This window comes from Triticum dicoccoides, chromosome 2B (genome assembly GCF_002162155.2).
Source record: "Triticum dicoccoides isolate Atlit2015 ecotype Zavitan chromosome 2B, WEW_v2.0, whole genome shotgun sequence".
In the NCBI taxonomy this organism is placed as follows: Eukaryota; Viridiplantae; Streptophyta; class Magnoliopsida; order Poales; family Poaceae; genus Triticum; species Triticum dicoccoides.
In genome coordinates this window covers 228,579,097-228,596,287 of record NC_041383.1, presented here as the reverse complement: position 1 = coordinate 228,596,287, position 17,191 = coordinate 228,579,097, and the positions used below count along the sequence as shown (strand labels likewise).

Here is a 17,191-nt window from a genome sequence, read left to right as displayed (position 1 = left end):
TGGGGATTTCCTGTTGTACCTCTGGTCTGTGCATGTTCTTGTGGTTTCGTGTGTGTGTCAAATTTCCGTGCAAAGGCATTTTTCTCTCTTGTTTGAAACCTTCGGTGTCGTGAGCTCACGGTACTACCGCGGTTGGCCACAGTACTACCACGGTCTGCCACGGTACTACCGCAGATGGAAGCACGGTACTACCGTCCCCACGCGGCAGTAATTTTTTACTGCCGCCTGGTTGAGCGGTACTACCGCCTCGGCGCGGTACTTCCGCCCGAGCGGTACTACCGCAATGACCCGCGGTACTACCGCACCGGTTCGAGCGCGTGGGGATAAGGACGGGCAGGGGGAGTTCTAACTCCCCATACCCATTCGTGTCCTCTCTCTCCACGTCGTCTCTTCCTCTCCCGTGCTCACGAACGGAACCGGCGTTCGTCGCCGGATCTCCTTCACCGGCTGCCCTCCCGTGATTCCGTCCGGTGGGATCATTCCCCACCACGTGCTCTTGCTATGGACCAAGGTTTTTCCCCAAATCCCTCTCCTTTTGATTGTATTTGGTGCTTTTAGGTTTTGGGGGAGACTTGTGTGTTCTTGGGATTCCTAGTCTAAATCTCTGCAAGAGTAGGATGAAGGAGTGTGGTATTGCATAGGATTTACACTTGTATTGTTGTCTTGCGCTAGATCTGATCACCGTAGCACCGCCATGGTTTCGCGGTTCTTTTCAGATTCAAATCATGTTAGATCTAACGTGACGCGGTACTACCGCCCGTATGGTGCGGTACTACCGCTCGCACGGTACTACCGCCCCTAGGGAGCGGTACTACCGCGCCGCGTGCGGTACTAAGAGCCTACTACTGCTCCAGCCACGATACTACCGTGACCCCGCACGGTACTACCGCGTCTGGAGCTGTACTAATCCTTTAGTACCGCAGACAATGGCTGTTCTACCGTGGCTCACTTCTATCGCATGCCAACTTACTCGTTTGCCTCCTATGAGTTTCCTGTGCTATTTCATGGCCTTTGCATTAATCTTCTTCGCGTTTTTGTTTTGGTGCTTTGCGTGTGTGTCTCAGGTGGTGGCTCTCGCCGGTCCAATCCCATTCGTGACACTGGCTCCAAGCATCTGCGCAACCCAGGAGAAGTTCCAGAGGGATCATCTGCGTCCAAGCGCAATGTCAAGACCACAGCTAGCAAGCACAAGGAGCCCGCCAGGGGTATGGATGAGATAGCCCCTACTGAGTATGTCCGTCTCAGGCAGCTTCACCCCTATGTGCACCCGCGCTCCACTGTCAGAGGCTGTGAGCTGTTCTGGAACAAGACCCAAATCCAAATCTATTTGGATGTCATCAAGAACAAGCAGAATACCTATGTGGAGGTGAAGTGGATTGATATGCACCACATGAGGAAGGACAAGTTCCGTGACTACTTTGGGGAGGCTCTGGACTTGGTGGAGCAGTTTGGCATTGAGCATGTGATCTCTTTCCACCTGGACTATGACCCTGAGATCATATGTCAGTTCTTTGCCTCAGTGTACTTTCACTCCAATGAAGAAAGAAGGATGACCTGGATGACCAATGGTCGTCAACTGTCTGCTACCTGGAAGGAGTTCATGGATTTGCTTCAGGTTCCTGATGAAGGACTTAACACTCTAGTCGGTGTTCGTCCCCATGGCAATGCTGATTCTACCAACAAGGACAAGCTCACCCAGTTCATGGTTGAGAAGGCGCTCGCCAATGGAAAGACAACTTTGGTACTCAACCCCTTTCTGGATATCATGTACCGCATCTTCCGCAACTCCCTGTTTCCACGCATTGGTGACAAAGACAAGGTTCATGCCTATATGGTGGATATGATGCTCATCTGTCAGGAGGCTCGTTCGACTCAGTCTCAGCCACTTGATGTCTCACACATCATGTGGTGTGAGCTTCGGTTTGCAGTGTTCAACCGCAAGGTGCCTATCTATGGGCCCTATCTGTTCCGGCTGATTTCAAAGACTTGGGAGAAGATGTACCCTGAGGAGGAGTTCCTTGCTCCTGACTGGATTCGCCATGAGCCCATTTGTCTTCGTATCAAGTCTAACTGGGCCAACACCTCTACTCGTGCCGAGGCGACTGCTGCTAGGGCTGCTGTTGATGAGGATGTTGCTGGCGCCGAGGATGTTGCTAAGGGCCGTACTGCTAGGCCCTCTCAGAGTGTCTCTAGGCCATCATGGGCCAAGAAGTTGAAGGATAAGATGAAGTCTCTTTTCTGCATGCAAGCCAAGGGGCAGTACAGGGCTCACGTGGAGTCCAAGGAGAGTCGTCGCCGGCACAACAAGGTCTTGCAGCTCTATGGCGAGGAAGTGTCTGGCGGGTCTGAGGAGCACATCACTCCTGAGACCGAGTGGATGGAGAAGCAAGGATACAGGTGGACTGATTCTGAGGAGGATGTCGAGGAGTCCATTCCAGCTGCAGAGGCGTCTGACGAAGAGGCTTGGGATGACTTCTCTGCTTGAGCCACCTCTTGTGTGTGTAGGTGCCCTCTCTGCCTTTTTGGCATCTCGATGCCAAAGGGGGAGAGAGTGTAGGGATTTGCGAGTTTGCGAGTCGTGTGTGTCGTGTGTTTGCTGCCTTCTCAGTTGAACTCTTTGCTGTTTTTTTTCTCGTTTGAACCTTGGTTATCTTACTTCGTATGGTGTAAGACATATGCACTCTATCTATCCTAGCAAGCTTGTGTTATATTGTGCTATCTTCATGCTATGCTATGCTTATTATCATGTCTTGGTCTCTAAAATATAGGGGGAGTGTTGATCCTAGTCTGTGTGCCATGCAGTCCAAAGCATTCATCTAAAGTGCACACATCTAGGGGGAGCCCGTCTATATTTTAGAGAGGTGGGGTTTGCCCCTGCTCTAAATTATCTTATCTTTGTGCAAATCCCGTGTTGTCATCAATCCACCAAAAAGGGGGAGATTGTAAGGGCATATTTATCCCTAAGTGTTTTGGTGATTGATGACAATGCTTTTGCGGACTAATCGTGTGCCTTGAGTCCCTCAGATACTTCATCATTAGGCACAAGATGATTCGGTGCCCCTCGGAGACTGTTGAAGCCGGCGTTGTTCTACGTTTATTTTTGGTGGAGTTGAGTCATAGGAGAGCCGTACTATTAAGAGGGGGTCCGCGTCGGAAAGGTAGGGTGGAATCGCACGTACACTTGTCCCTCCTTTCCTTGCACTTTGGAGCTACCCGTCGTTATCTTGGTTGTGCGGAAAACTGGCGACTACTGCTGTACTTGCAGTAGTACCGCAGGTACAAGCGGTAGTACCGCGGCGTGTCACGGTAGTACCGCCCTTTTGGTGCGGTAGTACCGCGGCACCCTGGCCTTGTGCCGCTCCGGTGCGGTAGTAGGGGCGGATGTAACTTTTTACATCTGCGCCCCCCACGGTAGTACCGCTCATCCAGCGCGGTAGTACCGCGGGGGCCCACGGTAGTACCGCTCCCTAGGAGTCGCAGTACCGTGGCCCCTCGACCTAGTACCGCAGTGTCGCGGTAGTAGGCGCGGTGTAATTTTTTACATCCGCGCCGGCCACGGTAGTACCGCGCCTCGCAAGCGGTAGTACCGCATCGGGTTTTTGCACCACCCCAGTTTCAGCGGAAGTAGGCACGGATGTAATTTATTTCATCCGCGCCCTTCCCAGGCCGTGACTCTCCTGCCTTGCGGTAGTACCGCAAGGGGGAGCGGTAGTACCGCGCCAGCGGTAGTACTGCCCCTTAGTCAGGCTAGTTCCTGCCTGTGTTGCTGCCGCGGTAGTACCGTGGTCGCCCACGGTAGTACCGCGCAGCCTCGCGGTAGTACCGCTTCCTTGGAGCGGTAGTACCGTGCGTCGCGGGCTGAACATGTGGATAACGGTTGGATTTTCCCACGACTATATAAGGGGTGTCTTCTACCTCTAGTTGACTACCTCTTCCACCTCTAAGCTCCATTGTTGCTCCAAGCTCCATTTTCGCCCGATCTCTCTCCCTAGCCAATCAAACTTGTTGATTTGCTCGGGATTGGGTGACAAGGGCCCGATCTACACTTCCACCACAGGATATTTGATTCCCCCCACTTATCCCTTGCGGATCTTGTTACTCTTGGGTGTTGAGCACTCTAGACGGTTGAGGTCACCTCGAAGCCATACTCCATTGTGGTGAAGCTTCGTGGTGTTGTTGTTGTTGGGAGCCTCCGATTGTTGTGGAGATTGCCCCAACCTTGCTTGTAAAGGTTCGGTCGCCGCCTTCAAGGGCACCAATAGTGGAATCACGGCATCTCGCATCGTGTGAGGGCGTGAGGAGAATACGGTGGCCCTATTGGCTTCTTGGGGAGCATTGTGCCTCCACACCGCTCTAACGGAGACGTACTTCCCTTTAAAAGGAAGGAACTCCGGTAACTCATCCTCGTCTCCACCGGCTCCACTCTTGGTTATTTCGTGCCTTTACTTCCGCAAGCTTACTTATTGTTACATCTCTTGCTTTCTTGTGTGCTAGTTGTTCTTGCATCATATAGGTTTCTCACCTAGTTGCATATCTAGACAACCTATTTTGTTGCAAAGTTTAATTTGATAAAGAAAAGCTTAAAAATTGTTTGTTGCCTATTCACCCCCCCTCTAGTCAACCATATCAATCCTTTCACCTGGCCTCCTCTCCTCTTCTCCACTAAGGCCCACTATGGCCCATTAAGCCCCTGGGGGGTTCCGGTAACCTCCCGGTACTCCGATAAAATCCCGATTTCACCCGGAACACATCCGATATCCAAATATAGGCTTCCAATATATCAATCTTCATGTCTCGACCATTTTGAGACACCTCGTCATGTCCGTAATCATATCCGGGACTCCGAACAACCTTCGGTACATCAAAACTCATAAACTCATAATATATCTGTCATCGAAACCTTAAGCGTGCGGACCCTACGGGTTCGAGAACTATGTAGACATGACCGAGACACGTTTACGGTCAGTAACCAATAGCGGAACCTGGATGCTCATATTGGCTCCTACATATTCTACGAAGATCTTTATCGGTCAAACCGCATAACAACATACGTTGTTCCCTTTGTACATCGGTATGTTACTTGCCCGAGATTCGATCGTCGGTATCTCAATACCTAGTTCAATCTTGTTACCAGCAAGTTTCTTTACTCGTTATGCAATGCATCATTCCGTAACTAACTCATTAGTTACATTGCTTGCAAGGCTTATACTGATGTGCATTACCGAGAGGGCCCAGAGATACCTCTCTGACAGTCGGAGTGACAAAACCTAATCTCAAAATACGCCAACTCAACATCTACCTTTGGAGACACCTGAAGAGCTCCTTTATAATCACCCAGTTACGTTGTGACGTTTGGTAGCACACAAAGTGTTCCTCCAGTAAATGGGAGTTGCATAATCTCATAGTTGTAGGAACATGTATAAGTCATGAAGAAAGCAATAGCAACATACTAAACGATCAAGTGCTAAGCTAACGAAATGGGTCATGTCAATCACATCATTCTACTAATGATGTGATCCCATTAATCAAATGACAACTCATGTCTATGGTTAGGAAACATAACCATCTTTGATTAATGAGCTAGTCAAGTAGAGGCATACTAGTGACATTAAGTTTGTCTATGTATTCACACATGTATCATGTTTCCGGTTAATACAATTCTAGCATGAATAATAAAAATTTATCATGATATAAGGAAATAAATAATAACTTTATTATTGCCTCTAGGGCATATTTCCTTCAAGATGGAGATGGTCCTCGAGGAACCGCCTGGACCCCCAGAGCCTCCCGAGGCTCAGGGCTCCGGTGGCTCGTGAGGATCGGCCTCGTCACCGCGCGTCATCAGCTACTCCAACACCCCCTCTACAACGGTACCAGGTGACATCTTTCGAGTTCATTTCAGCTGGGAGCTCCCTTAGGGCTGCGTCATTCCCAGGCCGCACGGGGCCGTCCCTGCGGCGTGTATCCCTTTTGCTTATGTCTTTAGTTTACCTTGCTAGGGGCACCCCTCGGGCTGCATCATCCCCAAGCCGCTCAGGCCAGACCCAGTGGCATGTGTCCCTCCTGCATTTATCTCAGTTGATTTGACCTTCATGCTTAACTTGTCTGCGATTATCGCCTGCTCGATTGACACCTACCTCTGGAGCTACTTACGCTGGCACGGCGCTTGTGCATGGGTCCGTCCCTGCAACATCGACAAATCTGAGTGGTCGAGCTCTGGCCCGTGGCAGCCCCGCAAGCGTCACCTCACCAGGCCCTTAGTGCCCTCACCACTCTCTCGGAGCAACCAATGGCCGGTCAGCAATCATAATGGCAACCGTGCTTTTCTCGTGTTGGATTACAGGAACCTCCTGAGGTCTACAGCGGGTGGCACCACGGGCTCTCTCTTTCTTTCCCGCGCAATCCGCTTGCACGTTAAAAGGGGGGCTCCTGAGCATTGCGACTCAGGAGCTCTTACTGGCTCTCCAGCCCTCACCCCTGGCCTCGTCCACGGCATCGCGATCTGGCCTACCAGCGGCGGCTGAGCTCGCTCGAGTGCCGGGACCTGAGGACGTAGAGCACTAAGGAGAGTGTGGGGAAGAGAGGGGAAGCTCGCGAAGGCCTGACCCAGCTACATCCCTGCTGCCGACGTACAAGTCCGATGCAACGCGAAGGAGCGACTCCATGTTTTCAAGATAAGTTTCGCGCCTGCGATAGCTAATTGATGCGACACAGAACCTCCACCTAATGCGGCTCTGTAGCGGCAGCGTTGCCTTCCTTTCTCATCTTTTGACGGCTGCTTGTGCGCTAAAGGGGACCTCCTGAGCATCGCGCCTCAGGGGCTCTTACTGGACCTTGGGCCGCTCACCTCCTGGCCTTGACCACGGCATCGCGACCTGGCATACCAGCGACAGCTGAAGCCTGCCAGGGGACCGAGACCTGTCAGCGTAGAGCACTAAGTCGTCGCGAGGTTAGAAAGGGGGAACTAAGACGGGACAGGACGAGCATTTGCACCGCTTCATAATAAGGATAATATCAACAAAAGACATCGTGGACCCTTTACATGACCCCACGGGGTATTTTCTCGATTCCTCGCAGGGAACAAAAGACGCGAATCCTAAGGAGCCCTAACTACACTCGCCCCCATGGCCGACGCCATCATCAACAATGGGCCACGGGAGGCCGACGCCAACCCCATCCAGATCAGTTGCGCTGACGGCCTGATGCAGCCGCCTTGCTCCGGGCACGACGTGAGCTCGAGGGCACGTAGCTGTCGTCGCTCGTCTCCGGAGTCACGAAGAGCTCGGGAGAGTCACTGGACTCCCAAGCATCGCCGCTGCTGCCAGAGGAGCCATCAGGGAAGCGTGCGGCAGGCCTAGCCCCTGCCACGTCGATGTCCTGACTGCCTCCTCTGGGGAAGCACTCCAGCCGGCGGCCTTCTGCGTCGAAGACCTTGAAGAACATCAAGGAGGCGCCATCGTATTCAAAATGAATCACGAGGGCACCCCCCGTCCGGTAGACCCAGGCGACCTCGCCCCAACCTCGGGTCATGAAGACCTTGCCCGGAGCGACGACTTCAACCTCTGCCCCGGTCGTCGGGGCACCGCAGTCGGCGTGCTGCAGCCAAAGCTCGAGAGGCCCCCTCAGCGGAAATGTGCACACAAATCGTTTTATGAAATGTATCTAACAATTTTCCTGCATCAGGTTAATGTGCCCTGTGAAGTTGATCAAGAAGGCAACCTTGTGGTCTCAAGAGCCTTGTGGTTAAGTGGTTACCTTAAATACCCTCTAGTGTTCACGTTCTTACTACCAAACTTATGTCAAGCGGTTACCTTGTGGTCTCAAGAACACACTAAACTGAATGTTGCCATATTTGTCATGACGATGTTGAACTGGATGATGTTTTGCTCCTATTATGTGTGAATGTTTCTTCTACCTTTAGTTTGTTATATCATATCATGTCTGAATACGTACGCTAAATCTGGCTTCCTACTAATTGATCATTACCTGGTTGGACACATCGTTGTGACCGCCACCCTCGCGCCAAGGCGCGTTTCCGATCTAGTATAGTCTAGGGAGCGAAAGGGTACATGGGCCTCGGCCCAACACTCTGTGCGTAGACAGGCGCCGGTTGTCCGGATGCTATCGGACGTCCGGAGGCTCGCGAGGGTCTGGACGTCCAACGGGTCAGCGTTGGATGTCCGGACGCGGTTGGACGTCCGGGCTTCGGTCGTCCGAAGGGCTCCGATTTCGTGTATTTTTTTTCTAAATAGGAGACACCGGATTTCCGGAGGTGACCGGTCGTCCGGATCTTGGAGATGTGTCGGACATCCGTAGGTCGTTGGTCGTCCGGCCGCTGTAGGTTTCGGCGGCTGGCTCTGCAGGCTGGAGGAGTTCCCTGGGGTCGGTCGTCCGACGGTGTCCGTGCGTTGGAGGTTGTAGAATCCAGGCAATCTCTCCTCTTGGTCGTTGCACTCGGTGTCCTCGCCATCTTGTCCACTTGGCGTAGTATCTTCACGTCCATCATCCTGATACCTGATCATACATAGTGTCTCCGCTTTAGGTAGTAGCCATGTCTCACATGCATCATATGGAAGGTCGTTAAGGAGAGATGTCACTTTGGTTTCGAGTGCTCTTGCACGTGATTGTGTCATCGATCCACTTGGCACTTGGGGAGACGGATCCATGGGATGCCATAGGATGCTCCGCGTCACTTAGTTTATGAACTAGCATACTTCTGACAGATTTGTTGATGGCATACTGCAAAAGTCTGAGTGTCTCATGCTCGAAGCTTTTCCAGGGGATTGTGCTGAAGAAGATTGGGTAATGTATCTCAGAGGCTTTTCCCAGTGGTGCAGCAATGATGACTGGGTGCTGTACCGGGGAAGTTGTTCACAATGGCTTGCTAGAGTTGACTGGGTTCCACCCGGATGTTGTTCTGGTTGCTTAATGAGGAAGACTGGGCGCCTCATGCTAGAAGCTTTCCGCAGTAGCTTGCTGTAGAAGACTGAGTGGCTTAGGCTGGAAGCTATGCATATATCGTACCGAGGAAGATTGTGGAGCCTTGCGTTGCAAGCTTCTTCGATAGCTTGTTAGAGAAGGCTGGGTTTCTTGTATCTCAATTTCATGAACTTTTTTTAACACGTGAACTTCTTTGAATGTGTGAACTTTTTCTAATTCGTGAACTCTTTTTGAATAGACCAACTTTTTTTGCATGTTCGTGATCTTTTTTCGAAATCCATGAACTTTGAAATTTTGTTCACATTTTTTCAATAATAATTGTTCTTAAAGAATCCACGCTACTATTTGTTACTAACATTTAGAAGCTGCAGTGGTTAGCCAAACCCACGTATGAATGTAACGACGCGAGTTTGAATCCTCGGTACACCTACTTTTTCAGGTTTTTCGCGGTATAATACAATTTGCTGCGCTGGGTGTTCATGGGTCGACCCATTAGACGCTACTATGAGCATCAGTTGCCTTCCACGGCAAGATCATAATATTTGAAAATAGTTCACATATTTGAGAAAAGTACGCAAATTTGAAAAAAAAATCATGAATATATATTTTTGTGAGTTTGAAAAAAGTTCACAAAATACAAAATAAAAGCGTAAATTTCAAAAAAGTTCATAAATATGAATAAAATTCCAAAATAATCATGAATTTGTTTTTTTGTGCATTAAAAATGTTTCATGAATGTGAAAAAAATAAACGAATTTGTGCGATTTCCAAAAATGTTCACAAAATTGAAAATTGCTCATGAAATTCTCCATTACAAACTGAAAAAAGGGAAAAGAAAACAAAAAGAAAAAGTAAACGAAAAAAGAAAACCCAACCAAAACCGATGGGGTAAAAAACCAAAAACCCAGCCCTAGTACACTGGTGAGAACGTTCTAGAAGGTTCGAAAACAGGTGGAAGGAGTTAGGGCTGATTTTTTTTATCGGCTTAAAAAATAAGCTGTCTTTTCCCAACTTAAAAATTAAAGCATCCCAAATTTTATTGAGAGTTTTAAATTATTTATCTTATAGCCAGTTTAGAAGCCACAATAATTAGAGATGCGGCTTATGAGAAAAGCCATGGAAGAGACAGCTTATTTCTTAAGGCGCCAAAAGACCCTTAATCGGTCGGCGGCCAACCTAGACTGGCAAATGAGTAGATTCGGTCGTCCAGTTCCTAATTAAAAACTAGACACACCCCTGCTCCGGAGAGCTCCGGCGCCCTCAGCGCCACTTAGACTAGTGGGCGCTCGAACGCGAGCCATAGTGGGCTGGCCCAGGACTGGTCCCGCACAACAGCATCTACAGGTGTAGCGCATTAACCACTACGCCAGAATCAATCTGATATCCTATAATTGAAACCAACGCTATTTTACCGTTGTTTCAGTGCTAGTTAGGATTTTTTGAAAAAGAAAACATAAATATGAAACAAAATTCACGAATATTAAAAATGTTCATCGATGTTGAAAAATGAACTCACGAATTTCCAAGAAAAAAGTTCATAAAATCGAAAAAGGTTCATCAGATTTCAAAAAAAGTTCACAAATTTGAAAAAGGTTCATGGGATTTTTGAAGAAAAGTTTACGTATTTGATAAAAGTTCATCAATTTTGACAAAAAAGTTCACAAACTTGAAGAAAGTTCACCGGATTCTGAAAAAAAGCTCACTGGCTTGAAAATGTTCATTGATTTTGATAAAACAAAGTTCACGAATTTGAAAAAAGTTCATCAATTTTGAAAAAAAACATTCACGGATTTTCAGTAAAAGTTCACGAATACGGAAAAAGTTCATCAATTTTGTAAAGAAGTTCACGGATTCTAAGAAGTTCACCGGTTTTGAGAAAAGTTCATCAAATTTGTGAAGAAAGTTCAAGCATCTTTTAAAAGAGGAACAAGAAAAAAAAGAAAAAGTAAGGTAAAAGAAAGGAACAAAAGAAGGAAAGGGGACTAACTAACATGCCGTTGATTCTCCAGTTGGTCCGAACGAGAAGGTCGCGGTTCGAATCTCACCCGCCCAGAGTTTTTTTTTTTTTTTGCCCTTTAAAATAGGAAAAGGGGAAAAAATGGGCCGGCCCAGCGTGGAAGGGGAGGTGTGCGCCCGTTTGTGGAAAACGAAGTAACGGGCGCATGAGTGCTCCTCTTCGGCGCCCTCAGCGCCACTTAGGCAAGCTGGCGCTCGAAGGCAAGCGGGAATGGGCCGGCCCAGCATCACTCGCTAAAAAAAGGGGGAAAAATTGCTAGTATATTGCGAGAAGTTGTGAGAATCAAACCAGCATGCCACTGCTGAAGCGGTTGACGTAATAAACACTGCGACTTGATGGCTTTGATGTCATAAACACGAAAAAGCAAGCCATTTGACCCATGTTTCAGTCCCAGTATAATTTTTATGAATAAAATAAAAAATATGAAAAATATTTCACTATTTGAAAAAAACCACGGATTTAAAAACAGTTCATAGATTTAAAAAGTTCAGAAATTTGAAAAGAGTTCACGAATACAAAAAAAAGTTCATCAATTTTGATCAAAAAGTTCACAGATTTAAAAATAGTTCATCGATTTTGATGAAAAAAGTTCAAAAATTTGAAAAGAGTTCACCAAATTCAAAAAAAGTTCATCAATTTCGATCAAGAAGTTCACCGATTTAAAAATAGTTCATCGATTTTGATGAATAAAGTTCACAAATTTGAAAGGAAGTCACCAAATTTGAAAAAAGTTCATCAATTTCAATCAAAAAGTTCACGGATTTAAAATAGTTCATCAGTTTTGTTTAAAAAGGTTCACAAATTTAAAAATAGCTCACGATTTTTGAAAAAAAGTTCATGGGTTTTAAAAAATTCAGCAATTTAAAAAAAATCACTAATTTGAAAAGGGTTCACGGATTTTCAGAAAAAGTTCAGGAATTTGAAAACATCATCAATTTTGAATAAACAGTTCACGAATTGGGAAAAAAGTTCACTGCCTTTGTTTTTCGAAAAAACATTCATTTAAGAAAAAGAAAGGAAAAAAGGAACAAGAAATAAGAAAAATGGGAAATAGAATAGAAAAGAAAAGATGGTGCAATAAAAGAATAGAAAGGATCTCACAAATCACACCAGGGTAGTTGCGTAGTTGGCTACCGTCGGTAACATGAAATGAGGAGGTGGCAATGTCGCGAGTTCGAGTATCACGGAAGCGCCAATCGGGAAGGCGGGATCAGATTCCAGCTTGCCTCACCAATCTGGAAGTGTGGAGCGCCAAAATTTTCATGTGGTTAGCGACACAGTACAGGCTTTGGACATCGGACAGAAGAACCCGACACGGGTTGCAGGACTCAACATCACCTTGCTATCTTTGTGAGCAAAAGGAGGATACGGTAGACCACATATTGGTCCAATGTGTGTTTGCCAAGCAAGTGTGGTTCCAATACTTCATCACGGTCGGTCTGCCGCTGGAGCTCATGCCATCTGGCCAAGATACAATGGAAGATTGGTGGACGACGTCCCGGAAGCCGGTGCCAGAGACTCACCGGAAGGACTGTGACTCCTTAGTGATGCTCATCTGCTGGTGCTTGTGGAAGCAACGGAATGGTAGAGTTCTTGGTAGAAATGGCAATTGTAATGAGCTTGACACTGTCCAGCTCATATTTAGGGAGCGCCAGCTGTGGGCGATGGCGCGTAGGAATGGAGTATTACATTTTTGTGAGTAGTCCCTTACATATCTAGGGAGAGATCGGGTGTAGGCACATCCAAGTGATGCCTGCCGTTTGTAAACTCTTGTAAATATTTTTCACCCTTTTATATTCTCAAAAAAAAAAAGTATCACGGCCGCCTTACCTGCCCCGTCCGCGACCGGCATTCGGCCTGCTGAGTTCTTTCGTGAGGCCCAGTTAAAACAGAACGAAGGAGCGGCATTATCTACTACCACTATAAAAGGGAGCTCCTATTGAGGGCTGCAGGCGCCGGTTCGTGCCGCTGGCGCTCGCACGGACGGGAAGTGGGCCGGCCCAGCAACAGGCGAAGGAAAAATGCTACGTTAAATTCTGGGAGACGTGGGACTCGAACTCCCGACGCTGTGGTACGGCAACACGAGTTAACCACTGGACCATATTAAGTTTGTTGATTACTTAAGGAAAACTGAGCACTTTGACCTTTAATCCAGTACATACATTAAACATATACTAGTATTATATACCCACTATAAATTATTTGACTAAACAAAAAATAATATGAAAAAGCATTCACATAAACCATGAATTGAAAAGAAAACTTCACAAAAATGGAAAAAGTTCATGAATTTTAAAAAAAGTTCACCAAATTTGAGAAAGAGTTCATTGAATTTGAAAAAAAATCATCCAAATTGAAAAAAGTTCATTAATTTTGAAAAGAGTTCATTGATTTTGAAAAGAGTTCATTGATTTTGAAAAAAGTTTATCGAATTTAAGATAAAGTTCATCAAATTTGTAAAAAGTTCATTGATTTGGGAAAAAGTTCATCGAATTTAAGATAAAGTTCATCAAATTTGAAAAAAAAAACACCGAACTTGAAAAAAAGTTCATTGGTTCTCATTAAAGTTCAATGAATTTCAAATTTTAATTAACCGTGAGAAAAGTTCATCGAATTTGAAAAATAAGTTCATGGATTTTTGAGCGAAGTTCATCAAATGTTAAAAACGTTCATAAATTTTGAAAAAAGTTCATGGACTTTTTAAAAAACGTCCGTTGCTTATGAAGAAAAATTTAATTCATTTACAATTGCGCATGTCAGAAAAGGAAAGAAGGACAGAAAAATAGAAAAAAAGCAAAAGCGATGCGAACTAGCGGAGAAGAAATAAGACAGAAGCAGTTCCATACACAAGTTCGCGATGGCCCTAGTGGTTAGCTAGGTGCGCTGAGAACGAAGAGGTCCATTGTTCGATTCTCTGGCTCGCAACAGAAGAAACCGGCGCCTGCAGCGCTAAATAGGATTTGCCAATGTTTAGCACTAAACACATGGTTAGCACCCTCCGCACCCACGATCCCGCTAATTACTCTTGCCCTTCTACTTCGCATCACACGATCTGCCCACGCCTCCACCTCTCCAGTGACTCCCGGTGGCTCCCAGGCCCTCGAACCTCCCCACGCCTCAACCCCTCTCCATCGCTCTCCACGCCGGTGGCTCTCAGGCCCTCGCCGCGTACGCGTGCTCCCCGGCCGGTGCCTCTCCTGCACTGCCCCAAACCGGCAAGCCGAACATCACGCACCAATCCGTCTGCACCTCGTCGCTCGCGGCTAACACCGCTGGAGGCGGAGGCGCTACTGCGGTGCTGCCCCCGCGCGATTCCACGACGAGGACGCCACCTGCGAACCGCTGCTACGGATCCTCACGCTTGCCATCACCAGTCATATGGTCTTGTCTCCGGTCGTCAAGACACCCACCCTCCTTGGCTGCTGCTGCTGCTGCCGGCGGCACCATTGTCCTTCATCTCGATCCGGTCCCGGCGAGGAACTCATAGCCGCCGACCACTCGAAGGAACTAACACCACCTCCATCAAGGTACTCGCGCTTCTGCATTGTCAGTTCCGATTTCATCAACGGGCGACAACTACATGTTGTGTGTCTCACCTGCAGGAAAACAATGACCAATGTGATTAGAAATGTGTGCTTGCTTCTTCATGAAGAGCCAGAAAAGGTACCAATCGGTCTTTCTATTTAAATAAATGATGCTGCATGTTCAAAAGTATATGTTAATCCATGACCATAATTTATTTTCAGTGCAAGAATATGCAGATAGAACCATAGAATATATATACATGAGGTTGCACTGTACATTACCGCACACAGGCTTTCTCCCTGTTACATATGTCTTGATAATAATTTGAGCTATCCATACTTGGATTAGCAACTAAATCTTAGATAATATGAAACTTGTTCTCACATGTCCATTTTCAGTCATTCTTAGATGTCCATTCTAGATATTAAGCCAAGAAGCATGCACTTAATGTACAGAATATCTATGATTTTCAGCATGCACTCATATCTCTGACCACAAGATACAATCACTGACTATACAGTAATAAGATTTAATCTTTGCATACAGCCTCACCAAAGAGAAGTATAGACGTTGATGCAAATTTATGAATCACTGTCACCAACAGATCCACACGTTTGGTCAGTGATGAATTAATGCAACCTATTGGTACATCAGGTATATCTCTTTCTTTCTCTGAACTACTCTTTCTCTTTCACATATACAGGTCTGCAGCTTCTATCAACTGCACCTTCTATCATGTCCGATTGATGATTCCTTGTAGTGGGAGGGGAGGATATTTGATCTGAGTATGCGAGAGAGGAGGAGCAAGACGGAATTGATAAGGCAAGAACTGTTTTCCTTTTAATTTGGATCTCTATTGCTTCATGATGATATTATCTAACTGATGAAAAGGGAACGTTGCACGGGGCTGATGAAAAAGTTGTTTAGCCTCACCAAGCAAGGAACTTTTGATCCATCCCTGTATCCTGACCAACTGTTTGCATTTTACTTACACCACATGCTCGAGAATTAAATTATACACAGGATTATAGTGTATTATAGTGCTGAACTGCTGATGATATTAGTGGGGTCCAAAAATTCCTTTATAGAAGAAAATAAGTATTGAAATGTACGAATGCGTCTATAATATGCCTATCTACCACGTAGAATTATGGAAAACAGATTTCAGGTGTTTTGGACATATGTGTTCAGTGCCAAAGGCAATGCTATAACAATTGTGTTACTACGGCTATAAAAGCTTGGAACTTCATCTTAATGTAGCTAAACATTAGTCTATACTTTATACTCATGAAAACAGTAGCTGACATTGATTATTATTATTGCCTCTACAAATGGTCAGATTTTGAAGGCTCCATACATGAAATCTTACGGAAATCTCCTGCTATTGCATCCAGGGTGCCGGATGTCCTAGCAGTGGAGTGAAAAATGTGTCGACTTGTGGAATGCATGCAACAGCAAGGGGAGCACTTGTAGTTGTTCTAGATTTATTTTCTGAAAGCCGAGACAGATGGCAATAAGCAAGTTAATCACTGCACATGCCAACATGCTCTGCCATTTTGGGGGGAGTTGGGCACAACATGGCACTCACCTAGGTGGATAGGGACTAACCGAGTCAAATTTGAAGTTACATCCAGTTACCATTTAGAATGACTAAATGTTCATGATCCTTTTATGCTTGCATGATACTTCGATCCTTATTTTTACCGAAATCTTCAATTTGACCGCCAAATTACACAGTGAGTTGTGATGATTTCTGAATATTTGCAGTACTTATCACCATTTGTGAAACTAGAAGTGGCTCATCAGTAGATGTTTCGTTGAGGTACTTCCATAAATTAATACTCCCTCCGTCCCAAAATACTTGTCGTAGAAATGCATAAAAATGGATGTATCTAGAACTAAAATACATCTAGATACATCCATTCCCCCGACAAGTATTTCCGGACGGAGGGAGTAGATGATATTCTTTCTCTTGATTGTTTTTATTTAAGAGAAATTCATGACCATGAGCATGACAAATATATCATGGATACCTAGAGTTTTGAATTTTACATGAATTATTGTCCTTTCCATCTTTTTGTTAGGACCTAAATTTGAGTACATCCATCATTGAGGTGTAACAAGCAATCAAGCACACAACAACTTCTAAAGCCTTCATATATTGGAGTTTTGCCCGGTCTGTTCAGTCATATCATGATATCTTGGGTGGGGTGGGGTGGGGGGGGGGGTGCACATATTTGAGCATTACTATTTTTGTTGTTGATGAAGATTAACATGTTTCTTACACGTCCTATGTGATGTAACTAAGTTGCCATCTTAGAATTACTTGGACAAGCTTACGTGGAAATAAGCTTGGCAAGATATGTTGATTCATTGGTTTTATTATGAACGCCCTTGTATTGTCCTATTCACTAAAAGCATATCATTTGAGACGCGTATTACGTGTGCAGGCTTACTAGTAAACCCTAGCCTCTCTCCCGTACCCTCAACCGCCTGCCGCCCGCACCATTCATTCATCACAACCCCGCAACATTCATTCCAGAAACCCTAGTTCCCAACTGATGAACGGCGACACCTTGTTGGCGATGGTCAGCCAAGGTACGAGGAATTTGCACAATCTACTTTTAATGTCAGGACTGAGGATTGCAATCTACGAGAAATTTTATACAGATTTATGATCCATTCAGGGCCGAAACATTCAACCCCCCC

At 46.1% G+C, this 17,191-nt stretch overlaps 1 protein-coding gene and 1 long non-coding RNA gene across 3 annotated transcripts in view; both read left to right on the top strand.

The window, feature by feature from the left end:
* Positions 1 to 14,048: 14,048 nt before the first annotated feature.
* On the top strand, positions 14,049 to 15,308 carry LOC119367601. 2 transcript variants are annotated; one of them, XR_005176357.1, is made up of 4 exons: positions 14,049 to 14,484; positions 14,560 to 14,620; positions 15,029 to 15,136; positions 15,243 to 15,308. It is a non-coding gene; the product is annotated as an uncharacterized LOC119367601 (long non-coding RNA). The 2 variants fall into 2 exon arrangements; XR_005176358.1 differs by having other exon boundaries at positions 15,029 to 15,099; positions 15,186 to 15,298.
* Positions 15,309 to 16,757: 1,449 nt separating this feature from the next.
* The window catches only part of LOC119367600, a 5,299-nt gene continuing 4,865 nt past the window's right edge, over positions 16,758 to 17,191 (top strand). Inside the window, exon 1 of the mRNA XM_037633078.1 lies at positions 16,758 to 17,080. Within this exon, the coding sequence (XP_037488975.1) occupies positions 17,044 to 17,080 (37 nt within the window). The 5' untranslated portion in view covers positions 16,758 to 17,043. The remainder of the gene's footprint in view (positions 17,081 to 17,191) is intronic.